This window comes from Biomphalaria glabrata, chromosome 8 (assembly GCF_947242115.1).
Source record: "Biomphalaria glabrata chromosome 8, xgBioGlab47.1, whole genome shotgun sequence".
Lineage (NCBI taxonomy): Eukaryota > Metazoa > Mollusca > Gastropoda > Planorbidae > Biomphalaria > Biomphalaria glabrata.
In genome coordinates this window covers 45,343,624-45,364,558 of record NC_074718.1, presented here as the reverse complement: position 1 = coordinate 45,364,558, position 20,935 = coordinate 45,343,624, and the positions used below count along the sequence as shown (strand labels likewise).

The 20,935-nt window shown below is 35.3% G+C and overlaps 1 protein-coding gene across 1 annotated transcript; it reads left to right on the top strand.

Moving 5' to 3' along the window:
- The first annotated feature begins 1,370 nt into the window (after window positions 1-1,370).
- Window positions 1,371-18,735, top strand: LOC106058237 (DNA-binding protein SMUBP-2-like). Its single transcript, XM_056039389.1, has 16 exons — window positions 1,371-1,612; window positions 4,077-4,258; window positions 4,601-4,796; window positions 5,938-6,038; window positions 7,886-8,046; window positions 8,439-8,639; window positions 9,339-9,563; window positions 10,624-10,721; window positions 11,267-11,461; window positions 12,436-12,554; window positions 14,180-14,274; window positions 15,046-15,169; window positions 15,728-15,904; window positions 16,479-16,581; window positions 16,709-16,847; window positions 17,245-18,735. The coding sequence occupies exons 1-16, from the start codon at window positions 1,536-1,538 to the stop codon at window positions 18,214-18,216; spliced, it is 3,165 nt and encodes a 1,054-aa protein (XP_055895364.1). The 5' UTR covers window positions 1,371-1,535; the 3' UTR covers window positions 18,217-18,735.
- Window positions 18,736-20,935: the final 2,200 nt, after the last annotated feature.

Sequence of the window (20,935 nt, the reverse complement as noted above, 5' to 3'; positions counted from 1 at the left end):
CATCTGAGGTAAGATTGTCCATGCCATTTGAGGTAAGATTGTCCATGGCATCTGAGGTAAGATTGCCCATGGCATCTGAGGTAAGATTGTTCATGGCATCTGGGGTAAGATTGCCCATGGCATCTGTTAAGCTGCTTGATGAGTTAGAATTGAATAAACAGAGAGAAGAACTCCGCTGGCTTGAATCTAAATGCATCGAGAGGCACTGGGAAGTTCTAAGGGCACACCTCGGGCTCTGATTGAGGAAGACGAGGATCCGGATACCTGTCAATTTGAAATTGAACCTAATATCCCCGAGTTTCTTGTCGAAATTTTAATACCAATTAGACTGACACGCTCGACGCAAGGGTCAGCAAAATCCTGGACAATTGGATGAAATAGTGTCGCAAGGGAAAGATCAAAAAAAAAATTAAAAAAACGCAATTCATAAAAAAAAAAACAAAAAAAAAAAGCAAGGGTCTCCTGACATATAAGTGGTCTAAAAAAGTAGATTTAAACATCTGTTCATAAACTCTGAGCCGTAATAGATGCAAAAGTTCTGCAGAACCCGTAGTGTTCTGCTTTTTTTTTTTTTGAATTTGATTCATCTTTCGAAATGTTTCCAGTCCTGTGTGAGGCCCCCACTTATTGGAGACCCCAGGCGCATTCTAGTTCAACTCTGACCCTAACCCTGAAAACATGTTTTTTTTTTAAAGCATTAATACAATTACAGACGTTTATTGCAAAGAGACGATTTTTTATGTTTGTTTATGTTAAAAAGAATTAGAAGTAGGCCTGTTTTAATCCTGAAGGTTTTCTAAATTTAGTGATTTTACTAAAGGTGTTACTCTAGTCAAATGTGAATATTCTTTTGTTTTGAATCTCACAGCTCTATTTTGTGTCTGTTCCAGTTTCTTAATGTTTTCTTGAGTTGAGGGGTCCCAAACGGAGGATGCATATTCTATTATTGGCCTAACCAAGGTTGAATAACATTTTAGTTTTATGTTCTTATTTCATTAATAGAAATTTCCTTAAATAAACCCTAATGCTTTGTTTGATTATTTGATGGTTTCATCAATATGGGGATTCCATGACAGTTTTTCATTTATTATAACACCTAGGGAGATGATATAAAGGGAGATAATATATGCCTACTATAGAGATCTTTATACAACATGAAGTATTTCAGTTAGATCTAAAATCTAACCTATATTTTTTTTCTAATCTTTGTCCTAAATCATATCACTTCCCCTTTTTATATTTTGAAATGAAAATAAATGTTAAAAAAATGTGCATTAAAATGTGCAGGTAAATAAAAAAAAAAAAAAAAAGAGGTGGGCTCTAAAAAAAAAAATAGATTAGTTTCCCTTGTATCACAATGACAGTAATGAATATCGATAAAATGTATGTTTTGGTTTCGAAATAGGAAAAGTAATCGAATTTTTGAAGTAGAAAAGATAAACATTGCACTCTGCATGATTATGATTGCACCTTACTGAGGTAAAAGCTGTTAAAACAAATTGTACAAGATAAAATTCAAGAAAATTGTGTACATAATGGCGGTGGAATTATTTGTTACTAAAACTCTGGATTTAATCAGCAAGGAAAGAGATGCTGAAATAGCGGAAACTCAGTAAGTAAAATTACAGTTACAAAAAAACTTACATACTAAAATAAGTTACAGAGGAGAGAGTAAATAATTATAATAAATAATAATAGTAAATAAAATACTAAAAAAAAAAATAGTAAATCATGAGTAGTGTAAATCTAAATCACGAAGTCACGGAAGTCTAATAGTCTAAATGATTATCATTCATGATTATGATTATCATCATTATGATTATGATTAATTATTTAATATGATACTGATAGCTGATAGTCACTGGATAGTAAATACTAAAATTCTAAATGAATTAAATGAATACAATTTCATAAAATATTTAATTTAATAAATTAATATAAATCTAATCATTAATAATCTAATTTTTTTATTTTAATAAATTATAATATTAATTTAAAATATATATTATAATAATAATTATTTTTTTGTATTAAATAATTAAATTATTCTAGATCTAGATTGACTACATATCTATTTTATTTATTATAATTTATTAGATTCTGTTATTAAATTATTTACTAGATCTAGATTTAATTTAGAAATTAAAATCTTTGTTTTCTTAAATTTTCTTCTCATCTACTAGATTATGATCTACTTTACTCTACTCTAGTTTACTCCGTCTACATCTCTTTTATCATCTACTCATCAGTCTCATCATCAATGATCATCATCTAGCTAGATCTACATCTATATTCCAGATCTACTAGATTGTCTATCTGAAGTATCTGTCTCACTCTTGATGTCTTGTCTTAACTCAAGTCAAACTAGATCACTAAAAAGTATATATATATATTATAAGTACTATATATAGATCTAGATCTAGTATTTAATATAGATGTCTAGATGTAGTGTAGATTAGATTATAAAATTATATCTCTTGGACTAGGATTGTAGTGTCTACTCTAGTTGTAATAATAAATGAATCCCCATATTCAATGTTTGTTTGTAAAATGTTTTGTTTTATGTGTTTTGGATGTTCCTTCAATGTTGAAGATAGTTTACTTCCTAGTCCAAACCTCCCGCAGGATGATGGGGGATGGGAGCGGGCAGGGTTTGAACCCGGGACCATCGATACATCCAAACAACAGTCTAGCATGCAGTTTAGTTCCTAGTCCAAACCTCCAGCAGGATGACAGGGGACTGGAGCGGGCAGGGTTTGAACCCGGGACCATCAATAAATCCAAACGACAGTCTAGCGCACAAACTGGATGACCAGGCAGCCATCCTATTGATGAAATTATTAGAAAATCAACCAAAACATTCAAGCCTTCATTAGGCAAATCAAACAAGAACATAAAATGTTTTACATGTTTCGGATGTTTCTTCAGAGTTGAAGATAGTTTACTTCCTAGTCCAAACCTCCCGCAGGACGACGGGGGATGGGAGCGGGCAGGGTTTGAACCCTCGACCGTCGATAAATCCCAACGACAGTCCAGCGCGCAAACCGCACGACCAGGCAGCCATATAGAACAGAAAAAACATTAAGTTAACATATATTTTTGTAGAATTCGGTTAAAATGTTAAACAATTACATCTTCTAGATTTGTCTAGTGAAACTTTAAAACCAAAGATTTAATTTCAATGTGACTTCAACATAAAACTATAATGCTATTTAACTTTAGTTACAAGTTTAGTTTGGCCAATATTAGAATATGCATCCTCTGTTTGGGATCCCTCAATTCAAGAAAACATAAAGAAACTAGATTCCAGAACAAATACACAAAATAGAGTAGTGATATTTATAACAAAGGAATATATTCAAATTTGATTAAAGTAACACCCTCAGTAAAATCACTGAACTTAGAGACACTTCAGGGCAGAAGAATAAAAAGTAAAGTATCTCTATATAATTTATAATACATAAAATATTGAACCATAATTCACACAAAAATAGAAAAACAAAAACCTAATAAAATGCTCGGAAAAACACAAAGAGGCACATTTCATTTTCTATAATAAATTTGTAGAGAAGTGCTTCTTCTTCCTTAGTGCCATTAGAAAATGGAATGGGTTGCCTGAATCAGCCAGGAAAACCAACGACTTAGCACAGTTTAAGTCATTGATTGACTAGATTGACCTAGAAACACATGTCCTTCTGTCAGTCTCCATGCTATTTCTTAACTTCCACTCACTTTCATTACAAGCTGTTTACTCTTATTTATAACCTCATGATCTTATTCATGGTTGCACCAGAATCTATTCAGCTAATCCAAACAGGTCAATAACATCATTGACATATATAATTCTTAACTATTATCTTTCTTATTTGAAAAGTAAGTGATGTTTTGGAAAGTCAATAAATTGGCAACTGAATTTATATTTTGACACTGTTACAAATGAAGGTTTTTGTAGAATTGGCAAAACTGAAAAATGCTTAAAATGCCTCATCTATGCTTATATAAAATGTGCATATTCCTATCAACCTTGAAATATACCATTTTAAAAAATGTCAAAATCGTCCTTCAACTTTGACCAGAGATTTGACCCAAAGATTGTCAGCTAAAGAGCTACAGAGGAGAGGAATATGTCTGCTGAAACTAGAAATCAAGTCCAGAAGGTCTGGATTATATGGACGAATGGTTCTTGTGTTTGGCTCTCAGCTTGGACCTGGGGCTAAACAAGTGAAAGTAGAGTTACCTTCACATAATTTCACTCCAGGTAAATGGAATATTTTTTGTTTATGTAATGAAGTTTTGACAGTCAGCAATAATCCCTTTTAATTAATGACTTTAATTCTTTTATTTTATTACAATATATTTAAATGTAATGAAATTAGTTAACAATTTTTGTTGTTGACTATGGACTTGTCATTATAAACACTTTACTAAAAATTGTGTTTATTTTGTGTATATGTTTGTTTATATATATAGAACAGAAAAAACATTAAGTTAACATATATTTTTGTAGAATTCTGTTAAAATGTTAAACAATTGTAAACATCTTCTAGATTTGTCTAGTGAAACTTTAAAACCAAAGATTTAATGTCAATGACTTCAACAGGAGACATTGTTGGCCTTGGTCTGATGAAAAGTCAAGCAACTGACAAGCCACTGGCCACAGGTCTCGTGTCACAAGTCAATGCATGTGAGATTTGTGTGGCGTTTGATGATTCAGAAGATGTGTTAGAACTGGATGATGATGAAGCTTACAAGTTGACTAAACTAGCCAATGATGTGACTTACAGACGACTGAAAACGTATGTTGAAATTCTAGGAATGTGTCTAGAGTTTTTATCACAATTTTTTCTCTGTAGGATAAGACTTTACTTATTCTCTAATACATAATTCAAAGCCAACGCCTTCACCTATCCCAGCGGAACTGTCGGGACACAACACATGATCTGTCAACTGTCTTTCTCCATTCCTGTCTTTGATTAGAGTATCTTTCAACGACAAGCTCATCCATTCTTTGATGTTTTCTTCCCATCATTTCTCTGCCTTTCTTTTCCTAGAACTGTTGCCTGCAGGAAGGTCTTCACTATCCAGTGATATGGCCATACAGTTTAAGCTTGAAATTTTGGACTGTGGTCAGCAGGTCACTGTGGGGCCCAATTGCCATTGTGATCCTGTTTCAGATTTCCTCTTTTGTGATGCAGTTTTTTTATAGTTGATACGTTGGATCATTCTATAACATCTCAATTCCATGGCTAAGATCCTCCTCTCCAGTCCTACAGTTAGCCTCCAAGGTTCACAAGCATACAAGAATATTTCCATGGCCATGGAGCGCATTAGTCTTTAATGCTGAGGGCTATGCCTTGGCCTTTCCAGATTGTCTTAAGCTTTGCACGTGATGCTGTGGCGGGGATTCTGGCTGATAGTTCAGGTTTTGTTTTGAAGTCATAGATCTGAGGTACCGGTGTATAAAACTTTAAATATTCACCATCATTTCTCTGCCTTTCTTTTCCTGGAACTGTTCCCTGTAGGAAGGTCTTCATTACCCAGTTATATGGCCATACAGTTTAAGCTTGAATACTTAACACTATATGAATACTGATGCCCTTTTTAAATTCTTCTCCACTAATGTGCATGTGCATTTTTTGTGACATTGGTTTACTTATGATATGCTGCGGAAGTCTTGCTTGTGTGCATCACCATGTCAGCTCTTTCTCCGCAAGAGTCATCCGCAAAGTGCAAGCTAGTAATTCTTCTCCTGCTTTCATAACCTTTTTTAAGGTTACTCAAAGTCAGGGGTTATCAAATTGAGTCTGAAGTCACTATTTTAATACACTATGTGTACATATCGTACTAATGAAAATTATTGAACATATTTATTTTAGGAATTATATATTATTAACTTGTCTCAATTTTCATGAACCTTGACCTTCTTCTGTACTTCAGGGTATTAAATGATTTATCGAACAGTCGAGGAGGGCCATCACAAAGACTCATTGACACTCTGTTTGGTCTGGAAGAAGTTTCCCCTTCTGGTGCAGAGTTTCGTAAGTATTTTTTAAAAATTTGACTTTGTTGTAATCATTTTAGTTGAATCATTGATTGGTTTAGATCAAACAAATAATTAAATTTATTTATATATAAGAAATTGATGGCCACTTGAAGTGAATTGATTATAGGGTAGCAAATTGGTTAACTCTATCTGGTTATGTGTTATGCACTCGGCCCTGTCATCGCGATTTTTGCCTAGCTCATAACAATCCTGATGCAATTGCCTTTTTGTACTGCAAGAGGTTTGGTATAGGACAAAATACTTGTCATTTCTGATGGAATGCTTGAAACTAACACGTCCAATAAATTCATGTCACATGAGCAAATCTTTTAGTTATCACCTTAGTATTGCTGTTTTGTTTTAGTACTAAGATGACACTTGATTAACATGACATAGCTGTCAAATAATTTCGACTTTCATTGTCTCTAGCACACATAGTGTAAAAAAAAAAAAACCCATTTATTTTTAACTTTTGGTTTCAACCATTTTAATCTTAAGATTAGCCCCCACCCCACCCACCACCTTTTCAGTTTCTTTCCTTGAGTAGAAAGCCTAAAAAAAAATCATAGTGACAACCAAGAAAAACATTTTGTAAAAATAAATGTGTAGTTCTGACATTTATTTGGAGGTAGGGGTGGGTAAGGATGAGAACATTATGCTTCTCTCTCTCTCTCTTGCTTGCTGCTCAACTACAAAAAGTTCAGAGAACAAATGAGAGGTGATACTTATCAAGAAATGTCTAAAGTTGTTTTTGTTAAAGGTAAATGTGAACCATTCGACTGACAGGTTTAACTTGTAGACCTAAATAATATATCATTGAGATTTCATTATGATTTGATCTATATTTGGTTAACACTTTTACGTTCATCATCATCATCATCATTCCTTTGAGTTCACTCGTGGCACATAGGGCCTCGACAAAAACACGCCACTTTTACATAACACTTTTACATTACTAATGTATTAATACTGTCATTAAGATAATATCGATGCACACACGAGAAACATAGACACACACACACACACAACCATCGCTTTATGAATTAGGCTTCTACGTACTGCTTGCTGACAAAAATTGACTTTGAAACACCCTGACTGAAAGTTTATCAAAGTTTTTAAAATCTTTCTGTTCTAACATGTATGGAAAGGAGCCGTCCACTTTGTACAGCTCTAATGTAACTGGTTTAATGGGTGCAAATTGTTTAAGGAATTAAATGTTCAAGTGATATAGGATGCTCTTTTAATTAGTCTATTTAGTTTCATTTAGAAATCCTCAATACTAGGTTGTTATTGTTGTTTTGATTAGTCTATTTAGTTTCATTTAGAAATCCTCAATACTAGGTTGTTATTGTTGTTTTAATTAGTCTATTTTGTTTCATTTAGAAATCCTCAATACTAGGTTGTTATTGTTGTTTTAATTAGTCTATTTAGTTTCATTTAGAAATCCTCAATACTAGGTTGTTATTGTTGTTTTAATTAGTCTATTTTGTTTCATTTAGAAATCCTCAATACTAGGTTGTTATTGTTGTTTTAATTAGTCTATTTAGTTTCATTTAGAAATCCTCGATACTAGGATGTTATTGTTGTGTGCAAATGTGTACTTCAATCGTAGACCTATTATTGTAGACCCCCTTTTGTGACTTGCATACAAACAAGGAAAGGGTGGGGTGAGTAGAAAAATAAAACTTGTGTTTTTTGTTTAAAGTGCCCTATTCCTTATCTGCTTGTTAACTCAACACCATTCAAACTTATTGAAACATGATGATTCCAAAGAAGTCAATTCCTCTTTCATTTAAAGACAAAGAGCCATGTTGATTTTTTTTTTTTTTCTTTAAATTTCAGCCATTACATTTGTGAATGAGAATCTGGATGAGTCTCAGAAAGAAGCCGTCAAATTTGCACTGACCCAGAAAGAAGTTGCCATCATACATGGCCCACCAGGAACAGGGAAGACAACTACTGTTGTAGAGCTCATTATTCAGGCAGTGAAACAAGGGCTGAAGGTGGGCGCATTTTTTTTAGCTACGCACCAGTTCATATCATAGGTAAATTATCAAAGCCGAGGCTTTCCCTAAGCAATGGAGAGGTCACTCCATCCTGTACATATCAAGGATTAGACTCTTTAGTCACATGAGAAATTGCAAAAGGAAAAGATAGTCTTTCGAGACATAAAATGCCACAGAGAGAGAAATTATCAAACACTTTATATAACTCCACTTTGTTTTAAGCCCTAATGTTCTGTGATGTAAATTAAATTCTGAAAATCAGAAAATAGGTAGGTTGACACTTTAGTCAGTAGATTTTCATTCTTAGAAAACTTAGTTACTCATCATTTGTTTGGCTTATATTTTTATATCCAGAGCTTTACTTTATTTCCTTTTATTATGTAATGTAGGTTTTGGCCACAGCCCCGTCTAATATTGCAGTTGACAACCTTGTTGAAAGACTGGCATTACATAAACAGCGAATTGTACGAGTTGGTCATCCTGCTAGACTGTTGACCCATTTACAGAAGTATTCCCTGGATGCCATTATATCTGGCAGTGAACACACGGATGTGGTGGAAGATGTGAAATCAGACATACATAAAGTATTGGTCAGTGACTTGTATATTATTACTGCCATGGATAGATGTGTGTATAAATGTATAATCTATTTTTATTTGTATAAGTCATTTAGAATGTATGCATGAATGATTGGAAGTGTGCTAGTTTTTAGAAGGACAGAGGCTAGTGTGTGATATAGGCTGTCTAGAGTAATCAAGTTTTGTGTTCGTCTTGACCCAGTTATTTAGTGTTTTTGAAATTTCAGCTGAACCCAGGGACACCCAGACTTGATGAGAAACTAATGTAGTTTCTGTAGAGCTAAATGAAATCGAAAGCCGTAACAATTACCATCTATCTTTTTTTTTTTTCAAACACCTCAAGAAAAAATAAAAAAATAGATCAAAAATAATTTCACCGTAAATCAGTATAAATATAGACAATAAAGCTCCCCTTTTAGACCTTGCTGTCCTTGTGGCAGATGTTTCTATGGCCTATCAGACAGTTCATAAGTGTTATGTGGCAAGCACAATTGCTTTGCAGTCCAAATGTTGGACTTATTGATTATCACTGCATGTTGTTGTTTTTTTTATAATTAAAAAAAAAAAATTCTAGTAAAAAGAAGCAGATTTTTGGTATAGTTTTTATAAATTTAATTCTAACTCTAATTTGTATTGATAGAAGTTTATATTTGTGAGAGTTCTACGTCTTTGATAAATTGTTTCTTGTCGATTGTTTCTTGTGATGTGTAGAATAAGCTAAAGAAAACCAAGAACAAGGGAGAGAAGCGTGCTCTGAGAGATGAAATGAAACTCTTGAAGAAAGAGGCCACCCAAAGGGAAGAAGCTGCCACTAAAGATATTTTGTCCAGGGCTGACGTTGTACTGGTCACTCTGACCAGTGCCAGCAGAGATGGGCCACTGAAATATCTCAAAGAGGATCACTTTGACCTTGTAGTTATTGACGAGTGCTCTCAGGTTAGTGAAAATCGCTATCCTAGTGAGTATAAGATCAAATGACACTCACAATTCAACTGGAGTCTTCCCGCGGAACTTCAGGGTGTCTCTTATTAGTACAGCGCTACAAAATCTATAAGTAATATCAACTGGAAACATATCACTTGCAGATAGATTTAGATCTAGTTTGAAAAAGATTTTATAAAATATAGAGACAGTTCCTCCCTGGTTAGTGACAATCAGATTAGTGAGATTGCTGTTAGGCTAGTGAATTTACTATCAGGTTAGTGAAATTGGCCCATTCTTTCATTTTTTTAATCCCTTGTGTGGTTTGTTTGTTTGTTTTACATGTTTCGGATGTTCCTTCAGAGTTGAAGATAATTACTTCCTTGTCCAAATCTCCCGCATGACGATGGGGGATGACAGCGGGCAGGGTTTGAACCGGGGACCATCAATAAATTTGAACGACAGTCCAGCGCGCAAACCGCACTACCAGGCAGCCATTGTGCTTGCATTGGCTTGTATGAAAATTAGTAAGATGAGGAAACAAATACTATTTAGTCCCCAAAGACACAAGTTGAACTATTTGACAGATGAGTTTTAAGTTGGTCACAACACAACTGCCCTATTAATTCCTCTTTCGTGTGCACAACCCTACACATACCTTTAAAAATAAACATCTTTGTTGACAAAACTTTTTGCTTTAACCATGTCTGCTTGATCAGGTATTATTATTATAGCTTTTATATAGCGCTACTTTCATGCTTATAGCATGCTCAGAGCGCTTTGGTCCAATCTCTAGGAGTTGGTTTTCCGTGCTGCCTTTAGGCGCTAAGTAAACACAACTCTGCCAGAGTCGGGTGTCGAACCTCGAGCCCCCTTCTAGGTAGCCAAGCCAAGGCAAGTTCAAGTTCAAGCGCACTTGGCCTCTCGACCACGCTTCCTACATAATATAATATCAAGTCATATAGCCAACATGTTGTCTATCATGTAATATTATAATAAACGTTGTGTTTGATAATCAACTAAACTGACACACATTTCTTTTATATAAGTTGTTCTTTTCCTTTATCACCTCAAGGCATTAGAAGCAGCTTGTTGGATTGGTTTACTGCGAGCTCGTAGGTGTGTTTTAGCTGGTGACCACAAGCAACTGCCACCAACCATCTTATCTAAAGAGTAGGTGATACTGGATTAGCTGATAGACATTTTAGCTGTCACATTAGGATATTTTGTTAGCTGGTTGTTGAATAATAAGTTTACTTGATATTTTGTTAGCTGGTTGTTGAATAATAAGTTGACTTGATATTTTATTAGCTAGTTGTTGAATAATAAGTTGACTTGATATTTTATTAGCTAGTTGTTGAATAAGAAGTTGACTTGATATTTTATTAGCTAGTTGTTGAATAATATGTTGACGGTATTTTGTTAGCTAGTTGTTGAATAAGAAGTTGACTTGATATTTTATTAGCTAGTTGTTGAATAATAAGTTGACGATATTTTGTTAGCTAGTTGTTGAATAATAAGTTGACTTGATATTTTATTAGCTAGTTGTTGAATAATAAGTTGACTTGATATTTTGATATTTTATTAGATAGTTGTTGAATATCAAGGTGACACTATTTTTATTAGCTGTTTATTGAATTTAAAGATGACTTGATATTTTGTTAGCTGTTTATTAAATGTCAAGGTGACTTCACAACATCTTTTTTATTTTCTTTTAGAGCAGCAGCTGCTGGACTTGAACTGACCTTGATGGAGAGACTCCTGAAGACATTGTCTGAAGAGAAAGGAAAGGATGTGGTCAGGATGTTGACCACACAATACCGCATGCACCAGGACATCATGGAGTGGGCTTCGCAACAGCTGTACCAAGGGACACTAGTTGCTCATCCATCGGTAGCCTCCCATTTACTGAGGTAACAATGGCTGCAACTGAACGTTTCGCTTGACTTTCATTCTGTTCACTCCACCGAGCCGCCGCACTGATCTTTTGGTTATTTCTAAAATGGTGCTGTACCTGTTTTTTTGGTTGTTGCTTATACATGAAGTGGGAAGCGTGGTCGAGAGGCTTAGTGCGCTTGAACTTGGCTCGGCTACTTAGAAGGGGGCTCGAGGTTCGACACCTGACTCGGGCAGAGTTGTGTTTACTGAGCGCCTAAAGGCAGCACGGGAAACCAACTCCTAGATACCCCCTCCCCCCTACTGGTCCACAAATGAGATTGGACCAAAGCGCTCTGAGCATGCTATAAGCATGAAAGTAGCGCTATATAAAAGCTATAAATATATATATAATATAATATAATACAATATATATATATATATATATATATATATATGAAAAGAAAAATGCATCAGGATTAAAAATAACCAACCAGTCATGATTAAAACATGTTTCGCCATCACAAATATTTGTCCACAAGTGTTTGAATTGGGCTCGAGGTTTTGCATTAAGAATTGTGAATATTAGCAATAAACATGAGCCTGGCAAGTTAAAGGTTGTAATAAGCCTAAAGTTGATCTAAACTTTGCTTAATTGAGACTCACAACATCTCTCAAGTCAGAATTTTAGTAAGAAAATGTTTTTGATTCAGTTGACAAAGTGAGAGCTCAATTGATCCTAAAAACCTTGAACTTTATTAGAGCTAGATCTAGAAAGATAATAAGAATAGTGGGCTTGGCCTTCTGGAACTCAGCCATTTAGATTCAAGGACTAAGCCCTGGTAAGATTAAACTTATTGTCAGTCCCTTCTGTTCTTAGATGTTATATTCTCATCTCATCATCTAGTTATATTCTACTGAGGTACTTACTGAATCTGAAACAGTTAGATAAAAAAAACAACTAGCTTCTTGATTTCATGCAATGTACTAATTTATGCAAATTATATTCTAGTGACCTGGTCGATGTAAGTGATGATGAAGAGACCACAAGTCCTCTGTTAATCATTGACACTGCTGGCTGCGACCTTTATGAGTTAGATCTTCCTGAAGAAGTTTCCAAAGGCAATGAAGGTTATAACATGAACTTTACATTTTTTGTTTTTACTTTTGATTTTTGTCCCAGCTGTGTCCTTTGTTCTGGCGAAATGTGCGTCACAGTTTATTGTTAACTTTATTTAACTTGTTAACTTTGAGGAAAAAAACGTAAACTCAATTCATTTTTTATATTCATTGTTGGAAATGACCTTATTCAAGCCCGCTCTGTTATTTGCGTTGTCAAACTCACATGTATCCCAACAGTAATATTAGATTCCATTCAAAACACATTGCAGCAAGGTAAAATATAATTTTTACTAGATCAAACTTTGTTCCTGACTAGATGTAGCCATTTCAAAAAGAAAAGTTAGTTTTAACCTGTATGTTCTAAGGAGTATCTAAATGTGATTAGCCAATCATTTCATTCTTTTCCTACCCCCGCCCAACCCAGACCAATCGTTAGGGAAGGCCTCAACTCTGAACTGTGGGGTCGCAATGAGCTATTGGTCTCAACTTCCCTAAAGTTGTGACATTGCGGGTCAGTGTTGAAGCCTACTATGACAATTGGCCTCGGCCCAACCTACACACACAAAAATATTATTTCGTCAAACCAATAAGAAAAAAAATGTATACAGTGTAATCATTTTGTATATAGATGCTAGAAGTCAAATGTATGAAACGTAATGATGTCTTTTTTTTTAATATTATATAAATAAATTAAGTCATGTGATGAAATATATGTGCTTTTAATAGTTCTTCATCAGAAATAAGTAATTGCAATGTATCTAAGCCTGTGATTATATTTTAATAAAATTTAGCAAATGTTTGAATGTCTGTGGCATTTTACATCTAGAGTGTCCATCTTTTCCCTTTGCAACTTCTTGTGTGACTTAAGAGGCCAATCCTTGATACACAACTGCGGTCACAGGTTGGGTATATGTAATCACCAGGCGCGTTGCATTTTCATCCTTCTTTCTGTTTTGTATGGCATCAGCAATCCTTTATGCTCTCTCTCCATGTGGAACTATCCAGTGCCACTTTTTCCCAGCTGCTAGTGTTGATTTTGAAGAGCTTCATGTCGCGTTTGCATACATCTGTATACCGTAAAAATGGGCGACCAGCGGCTCTCCTGCCTTCTATTAGATCGCCATACGGAATGTATTGTGGAAGTAGATCTACTGGCATTCTACGAACGTGACCAAGCCAGCCAAGGCGTCTGCTGCTGATAACAGAGTGGATGTCCTGGCACCCTGCTCTTCGTAGCACTTCCTCATTGGTTATTTTATCTTGCCACCTTTTTTTAAAGATTTGCCTTAAGCATCAGAGATGGAAGACTTTCAGCTTTTTTTCCTGCCATGAGTAGGTTTGAATTGACCAAGTCTAATATACCTTAATGATGCACTCATTGTTTAGCATAGAGCTGGTAACACTTAAATAAGCAAATGTTTGAATGAGCCAACTCTTATTACACAATGGAGCTAGGGTGAGACTTTAGAAAATATAAACTTTAATTGTGATCAGTTTAACAAAGTTTGATTCTTAGCGAAGTACCATGATAGTGAAACAGTCAAAGTGCAAATAGATTTATTGTTTTCACTACAAATGTTTAATAATGTACAAACCTGATGTGTATATTTTTGTTTGTGTCTTGACCTCATTAGGGGAAGCTGACATTGTAGCTAGTCATGTGGATGACCTTGTCAAGCGTGGGGTCAAGCCAGCAGACATTGCTGTTATAGCTCCATATAATTTACAGGTAGCACATTTTTGCTGACTTATCATGTCCATTCACTCTCAGAAATTTTAATTGGCACTTTGTTGAAAATGTCGAGGCTGTGGCATGTGAGGATTTCAGTTGCCCCCTCCCCCCAAATACATTTTTTAAAAGTTGTAATAAAAAAATAAATATCTGTATACGTGACATGGAGGGCCCTGGTCATGTGGTGTGCACTCTAGATTGTTGTCCTTATAGTCCCGGGTTTGCAGCCTTCCCCCGCCATCCTGTGAGAGGTTTGGGCTTGAATGTAATAAACTTTAAATCAGAAAAATCATCCCAAACATGTAAACAATAAAACAAGTAATTTTTATTTTTTATTTTGGTAACTGCTGCAATTATTTTTGCTTCTAAATTGCCAGATCTTTTAAACTCTTTTACCCATCACACTTGCATTAGTGTGTATGTAAATTTAGTGAATAGTATATTTAAAAGAAATTCTTATTTTATTTTAATAGAGCCTTATATTGTGTTTGATTGTCCAAATTAACTCCTCTCTGTTAAAAGTCCTGAATACGTATATATTATTACAGAACTGAAATATAGATTGGGCTTGGCTTAGGTCCTAGAGGTGTGTGAAAGCAATTGCATGTACATCTGAAGATTTCTTGTATACCTATTCATTACTGTATTGTCTCCCTTGTATATATACTAAAATACTTAAACAGCTTTAAGTTAACATCATAGGTTATTAAAAGAATGTTAAAGATTTTTGTGTCTTCTCTTATTTTGAGACTTTTTGTTTTGTTACAGGTGGATCTCATTCGGCTACGTCTGAGCTCAAAGTATCCAAGTTTAGAGGTCAAATCTGTGGATGGCTTTCAAGGTCGTGAGAAGGAAGCTGTGATTATCTCAATGGTCAGAAGTAATCCTACAGGTACATGACATCTTTTTTGTAGAAGTATATGACATCTTTTTTATAGAGGTACATGACATCTTTATCATAGAAGTATAACATCTTTTTCATAGAAGTATGACATCTTTTTCATTGAAGTACTTGATGTCTTTTTCATAGAAGTACATGATCTCATTCACTATAGGAGATTGATGTGACTTAACTACTTGTGTTAAAATAATTTGACTACCAGTGTTAAATAGTTGTCACTGTCTTAGATTTGACAACCTGTCTTAAATAGATGTGACCATGTTTTAGATTTGACAACCTGTCTTAAATAGATGTGACCATGTCTTAGATTTGACAACCTGTTGTAAATAGGTGTGATTGTCATTAGATTTGACTACCTACTGTAACTAAATGCTTAGATTGAAGTGACTAATTATAGATAAAACTATTTTCTTCAGTGTCATTGTTTCACTTTATTTCCCAAGTAATCTCATCATGTTGTTCAGATAGTTAATTGTTATCTAGTGAGTTGTTCCGAAGACTTTCAATTCCAATCAACTTCGACACTTTGCTTTGCATTCCTGGTTCTAGGTGAAGTTGGATTTCTGGCCGAGAAACGTAGAATCAATGTGGCAGTGACGCGGGCGCGCAGACACTTGACAGTGGTGTGCGACACCGAGACAGTTTGTCATGACAACTTCATCAAGTCCCTGGTTGACTACATGACTGAGAAAGGAGACGTTCAGTCAGCGCATCAATACATACAAGGTACTTGAAATAAATTAGAGCTTTTATTGAGCTTTTATATACTGCTACTTTCCTGCTTATAGCTTGCTCAGAGCACTATGATCCAATCTCATTTGTGGACCTGTTGGGGGGTGGGGTATCTGGGAGAAGGTTTTCCATGCTGCCTTTAGGCGCTCAGTAAACACAACTCTACTCAAGTCGGGATTCGAACCTCAAACCCCCTTCATAGGTAGCCAAGCCAAGCCCAGTTCAAGCATACTTAGCCTTGCGACCACACATCCCATACATATGAATGGTTTAGTTTTGTTTGTTTTACGCATTTAGAAATGTTCCTTCGGAGCTGAAGTTTATTACATCCTAACTCAAACCTCACACCAGACGAGGAGGATGGCGGCAGGCAGGGTTTGAACCTGAGACCATTGAGATGACAGGCAAGAGCGCATATCACATAACCAGGGCAGCCATCCCTATTTCTTGCAACTCCAAGTTTTGTATAGTTGTCACAGTATTTGAAAGAGTTCTTGTTAATCTTGTTCTATAGACCTTGACCTTTGAACTGTACTTATCATCACTGAATTTTTTTTTTTTTTCATAGATGGTAAAGTTCATCAAACATTTAGTAAAAATGCCACTGACACTCATAAAGTGGTCAGCAGAAGTGAGGAAAAACAAGTGGCTCACAAAAAACATGTCTCCAGGTAATGAAATGAAACAATGAGCTTTTTTTTTATTAATCAAACACATTTAGTTGTCTGTGATCTCAAAGAACTTGTAATATCTGGTGAATAAGATTGTCAAGATTAATATTTATTTTCTTTCCCCCAGCCAACATTCCTTACAGTCTAAAGAAGAGAAGTTAATAGTGTACAGAAAACAATTGGAAGCATTTAAAGATGACAGCACACAAAGTGTTTTAGATTTCCCCGTGACGTTGACCTCACATGACAGGATGGTCATCCATGAGGTAGGTCATTTGTTTGGTGACCGTGAGTCTGTCTGCTCTCAATATGTTCATTTAGGACCTACCTATCTTGACAGTCATTTCATTTTCTTTTTAAGCTCAGACATTCCTGAGAAGAACAAAAATAAATAGACATAGACACCAAACAAAAATATATTTCATTTCTTCTGGACTTTGGACCAAATTTTTACATACAAGAGGCTTAATTTGACAAACTTTATTTCCATTTCTTTTGATTCCACAATTGATTTCCATGTCATTTTAGCTCTCGTGTTTGTGTTTGTAATGTTATCACTGCGCCTTGAGCCTACATTTTGTTTGTTAACAGCGCTTTATTAATTAGATAATTATTATTATTTTATTGTCAGTATTTTTTTACTTTGATCTTGTATCTTTCTAGGTTGCAGAGCAACTGTCTCTATACCATGCTAGTATTGGAGAAGAAAAGAATCGTCACATCCGTGTTTCAAAGATGAAAATCGACTTGCCTCTTAGTAACTCATGTGAAGATAATGATCACATTGATAAAAATAGAACGGAACAAGTTGCAGAGATAACTCCTGCTGATCAATTAGAGTTATCCTCAACTAAAGAACTTGCTGATGAGAAAGATTTGAAAAGCTCACCCGATGTTCAGGATATTTCTAACAAAGTAGAAAAACAACCAAAAAACCCAGACACCGAATCGACAAACAAGAAACAAAAGTTAAAAGTGAAGATTAACAAACAAACTGAAAAGGGGAGACAATCACAGAACTCTGTGACAGAGCTCCCTGACAACTGTGCCATTGATGATGACATAAAGCAGTGTTGTCACTGTCAAAAGAACATCAGAATAGCAAACCTGGCACTGCACGAGCTCCATTGCAGTCGGCTGAAAAAAACTAAAGACATCAACGCTGAGGGTGGGGAGAAAATTCCTGAGCAAGGAGGAGCCAAGAAGAAAGAGGTCAAGGCAACTGAAAAGAAAAAACCCGCAATGAAGTCCCAGACCCATAAAGTGGCCGAAGTTTTGGGCAAAATTGACCCAAACGACTTTGAGGGACTCATTGCCAGCATTACTGAATTAGACAGCAAGTGTGCTTTTAGGAAGTGTAAGACCTTGACCAACACTTTAGGCAGGAACTGTGAACACTGTACACGCAGATTCTGCCTGACACACCTCATGCCAGAGGTGCATGGCTGTGGTGATGCTGCTAAGGAGGCAGCACGTCGTGTTATCAGCAGAGAAGGTGTGCTACACAGCGGCAGTGGCGTCCCCAACAAAAAGCCGAACTCTGCCAGGAGAGCGCAGCTAGAGTTGAAGCTAGAGAAAAAAATTGGTGACTTGACCAATAAACGGTCAAAGAACACAGAAAAGAAAAAATCCTGATTTGTCGTCTTCCTTGGATCTTTTCCCATGGTAGTTATTTCCCTTAGTTTCAATTTGCATAACAGGGTCTTTTTATTTGCTAAACAATTATGCCAAGATTTCTTGTTGGTGTAATTTTTCACTGTATTTATGCGTCACTGGGGTTACTTGCCCTTGTCTAAACAAGTCCAGGGCTTGTTCTCTAAACATTGACATTATTAAGTTATAAAATTGATAAACTCAGGAAATGAGTAGAAATGTGTGTGTGTGTGTGTAAACTGTTACCTGAAATCAAATTGTGATTTTTTTTTTAATTTGTTAAAAAAAAATGTTTAGCTTCAATGAATAGATTTATCAACCAATGGTTTTCAGCCTCTGTAAATCTGAACCACTCTGTTATCTTACTTCTCATTGGTTGCAATGATCTGAACTCCACTTTGTACCATTGGGTGCTATTTTTGTTTAAATATTCATTATCATATGAACTTAATAAAAGTTTTAAATTGATAACAACAAAATACTTATGTGTATTACTTGGTTATATACGCTGTAGACCTGGGATCTAATAGAAGATAAAACTTCAAAGAAGAATTTAATATTTTCCCATGCAGTAACGAGCAACAGACTTATTTTTTTGACACTAGATCTAAAGCTAATGATGTCAAAGGAGCTCTAGGACATAGGAACTCTTTTGTGGGAAAAGTTTACATTTACGTTCAATTATTATACTGTTGGGTTCGTCAATGGAAAAAAAAAAAAAAACTTGCAGAATTGTGTTTGCTCCATTATTTGACAATTCCTTTCTTTGCCCATCTCTTGACCACGGAATTATACAGGGCTGGCCCTAACAAATGCGGGGCCCTATGCAAAATGGATTGCACACTCTGGGTAGGGATAAGGATAATTTCAAAATTTAGAAAATACATTCGTCTTTGCAATAAATTTGTATTAAATGAAAGCTGACAATGCCGTTTTTTTTTTTTTGTTGTTTTTTTGCGTACCATTGGCACCCCAAAATGACAACTTTATCTATTTTTCAGGAGATTTTAATAATTTCAGATTTCCGTGAATTTTTCGTGTATATTTTGCGATTTCAGGAGATTTGCATGAGTCATCGGATATATATAAGTTATAATGGTTTAATTTTATAATGTACACCTAGCATTAGCGCGTGGCCTGTGAAAGTGCGGGGCCCACTGCGGTCGCATAGGTTGCAGTGGCCTAAGACCGGCCCTGTTGGTAGAGAAGTATATGGGACTCTTGTGTGTGTATGCGTTAGTGTGTAAGCTTCTTAACTAATAAACTGTAAAAAAAAAAAAAAAGTTTATTTTTAATAAACAGTAAGTCAGCGAAACATGAATCGAGCTGCGTTCGGTATCGCATGATGTAAACTTCACCTGGACTTTTCAGACGATATAGCATTACTCGGATATACAATTGAATGTGTACAAGAGATGACAATAGAGATTCGATAGAGACACACTGCCACCAAAGAAATGCGTATTGGCTACATGTCAACATAATTCCTAGTCATTAGATATGCAGACCTGAAACCAATAGAGCAGTTTACCAACTTAGGCAGCGATGGCGATCCAGATGACGGTGTTGCTTATAGGATAATGAAAGCAGGAGCCATCTTTACTCGTCCCAACGGCCACTTACTCCAGCGAGACTTTGCCGGTCAACCAATGTTATGTAATAATAACAAAGTTATAAGACTTAAATTTCTTTTTTTAATCTAAGTAAACGTCATTTTCAATGTAAACATTCTTTAGTAAAGTTACGTTGAGATTGAAAAGTTTTAGTGTAACACATTTAGTATCACATTTAAAAAAAAAACGAATTACATCCATTAAGTATATACACAAATTGTCACTAATTGTACTATCATAACAAGCATTTTAAACATTTTATCAACTGCCGGTATCTTATAGATTGAGGACGTTACTTCAAAAAAGATGATTACGTCCTACACATTTCATGTGTCAATCTAGTCATGCATGTTAATCAATGACTTAAACTCTGCTAAGTCGTTGGTTTTCCCTGTCTGATTCAGGCAACCCATTTCATCCTCTAATGGTATGAGGAAATGTCAGTAGAGGGAAATAACAAACTAAGTGACGCTCTCTAGACATACAAAAAAAAGAGCAGTAACTGGTGAAGTAAAACGAAGTCTTGAAAATTGGTAGGCTCATAGTTATCGGCCCTACGACAACATATATCAAGTGCTATTCTCTAGGACTAGGACATGTAAATACATGAGCAGTAACAGATACATTAAAACGAAGTCTTGACACTACGCTGGTGAACTGAAGTCTTGACCAGTGGTAGACTTATAGTTTATACGACGTAACTGTGGGCACTACACGTTTCTAGCAAACATTTTACAACTTCAAATAAATTTGCGAAAGGATAGACATTCATCTTACTCATCAACATCTACATTTTAATTAGGACTGTGGTGGTTGGGGGGGGGGGGGTAGCATGGGACAATTTAAATTGTCTTGTAAACCATCATCCAGCAACGACAACCCATTTTTTTTTTTAAATTAGGAAGGCTAAATTTAGACGTGGCATCTAGAAATGACAGTAGCGTTGGTAGTTATAAGAATCAGCTAGGGAGCATATATATATATATGCCTATATATTTTTAGTTCGCTTGTCAAATTAAGATAAGATAATTTTTACTGATCCAATCAAAAGCAAAACAATTTAGCCTATAATGTTTAAGACTTGTTAA

Bases quoted from the DNA above. Each gene is read 5' to 3' on its own strand.
- LOC106058237 (XM_056039389.1), top strand. From the start codon at position 1,536: ATGGCGGTGGAATTATTTGTTACTAAAACTCTGGATTTAATCAGCAAG. The intron at 6,039-7,885 runs GTAAGTATTTTT...TTTAAATTTCAG, and splicing joins CCCTTCTGGTGCAGAGTTTC to CCATTACATTTGTGAATGAG. The intron at 15,170-15,727 runs GTACATGACATC...TCCTGGTTCTAG, and splicing joins GGTCAGAAGTAATCCTACAG to GTGAAGTTGGATTTCTGGCC.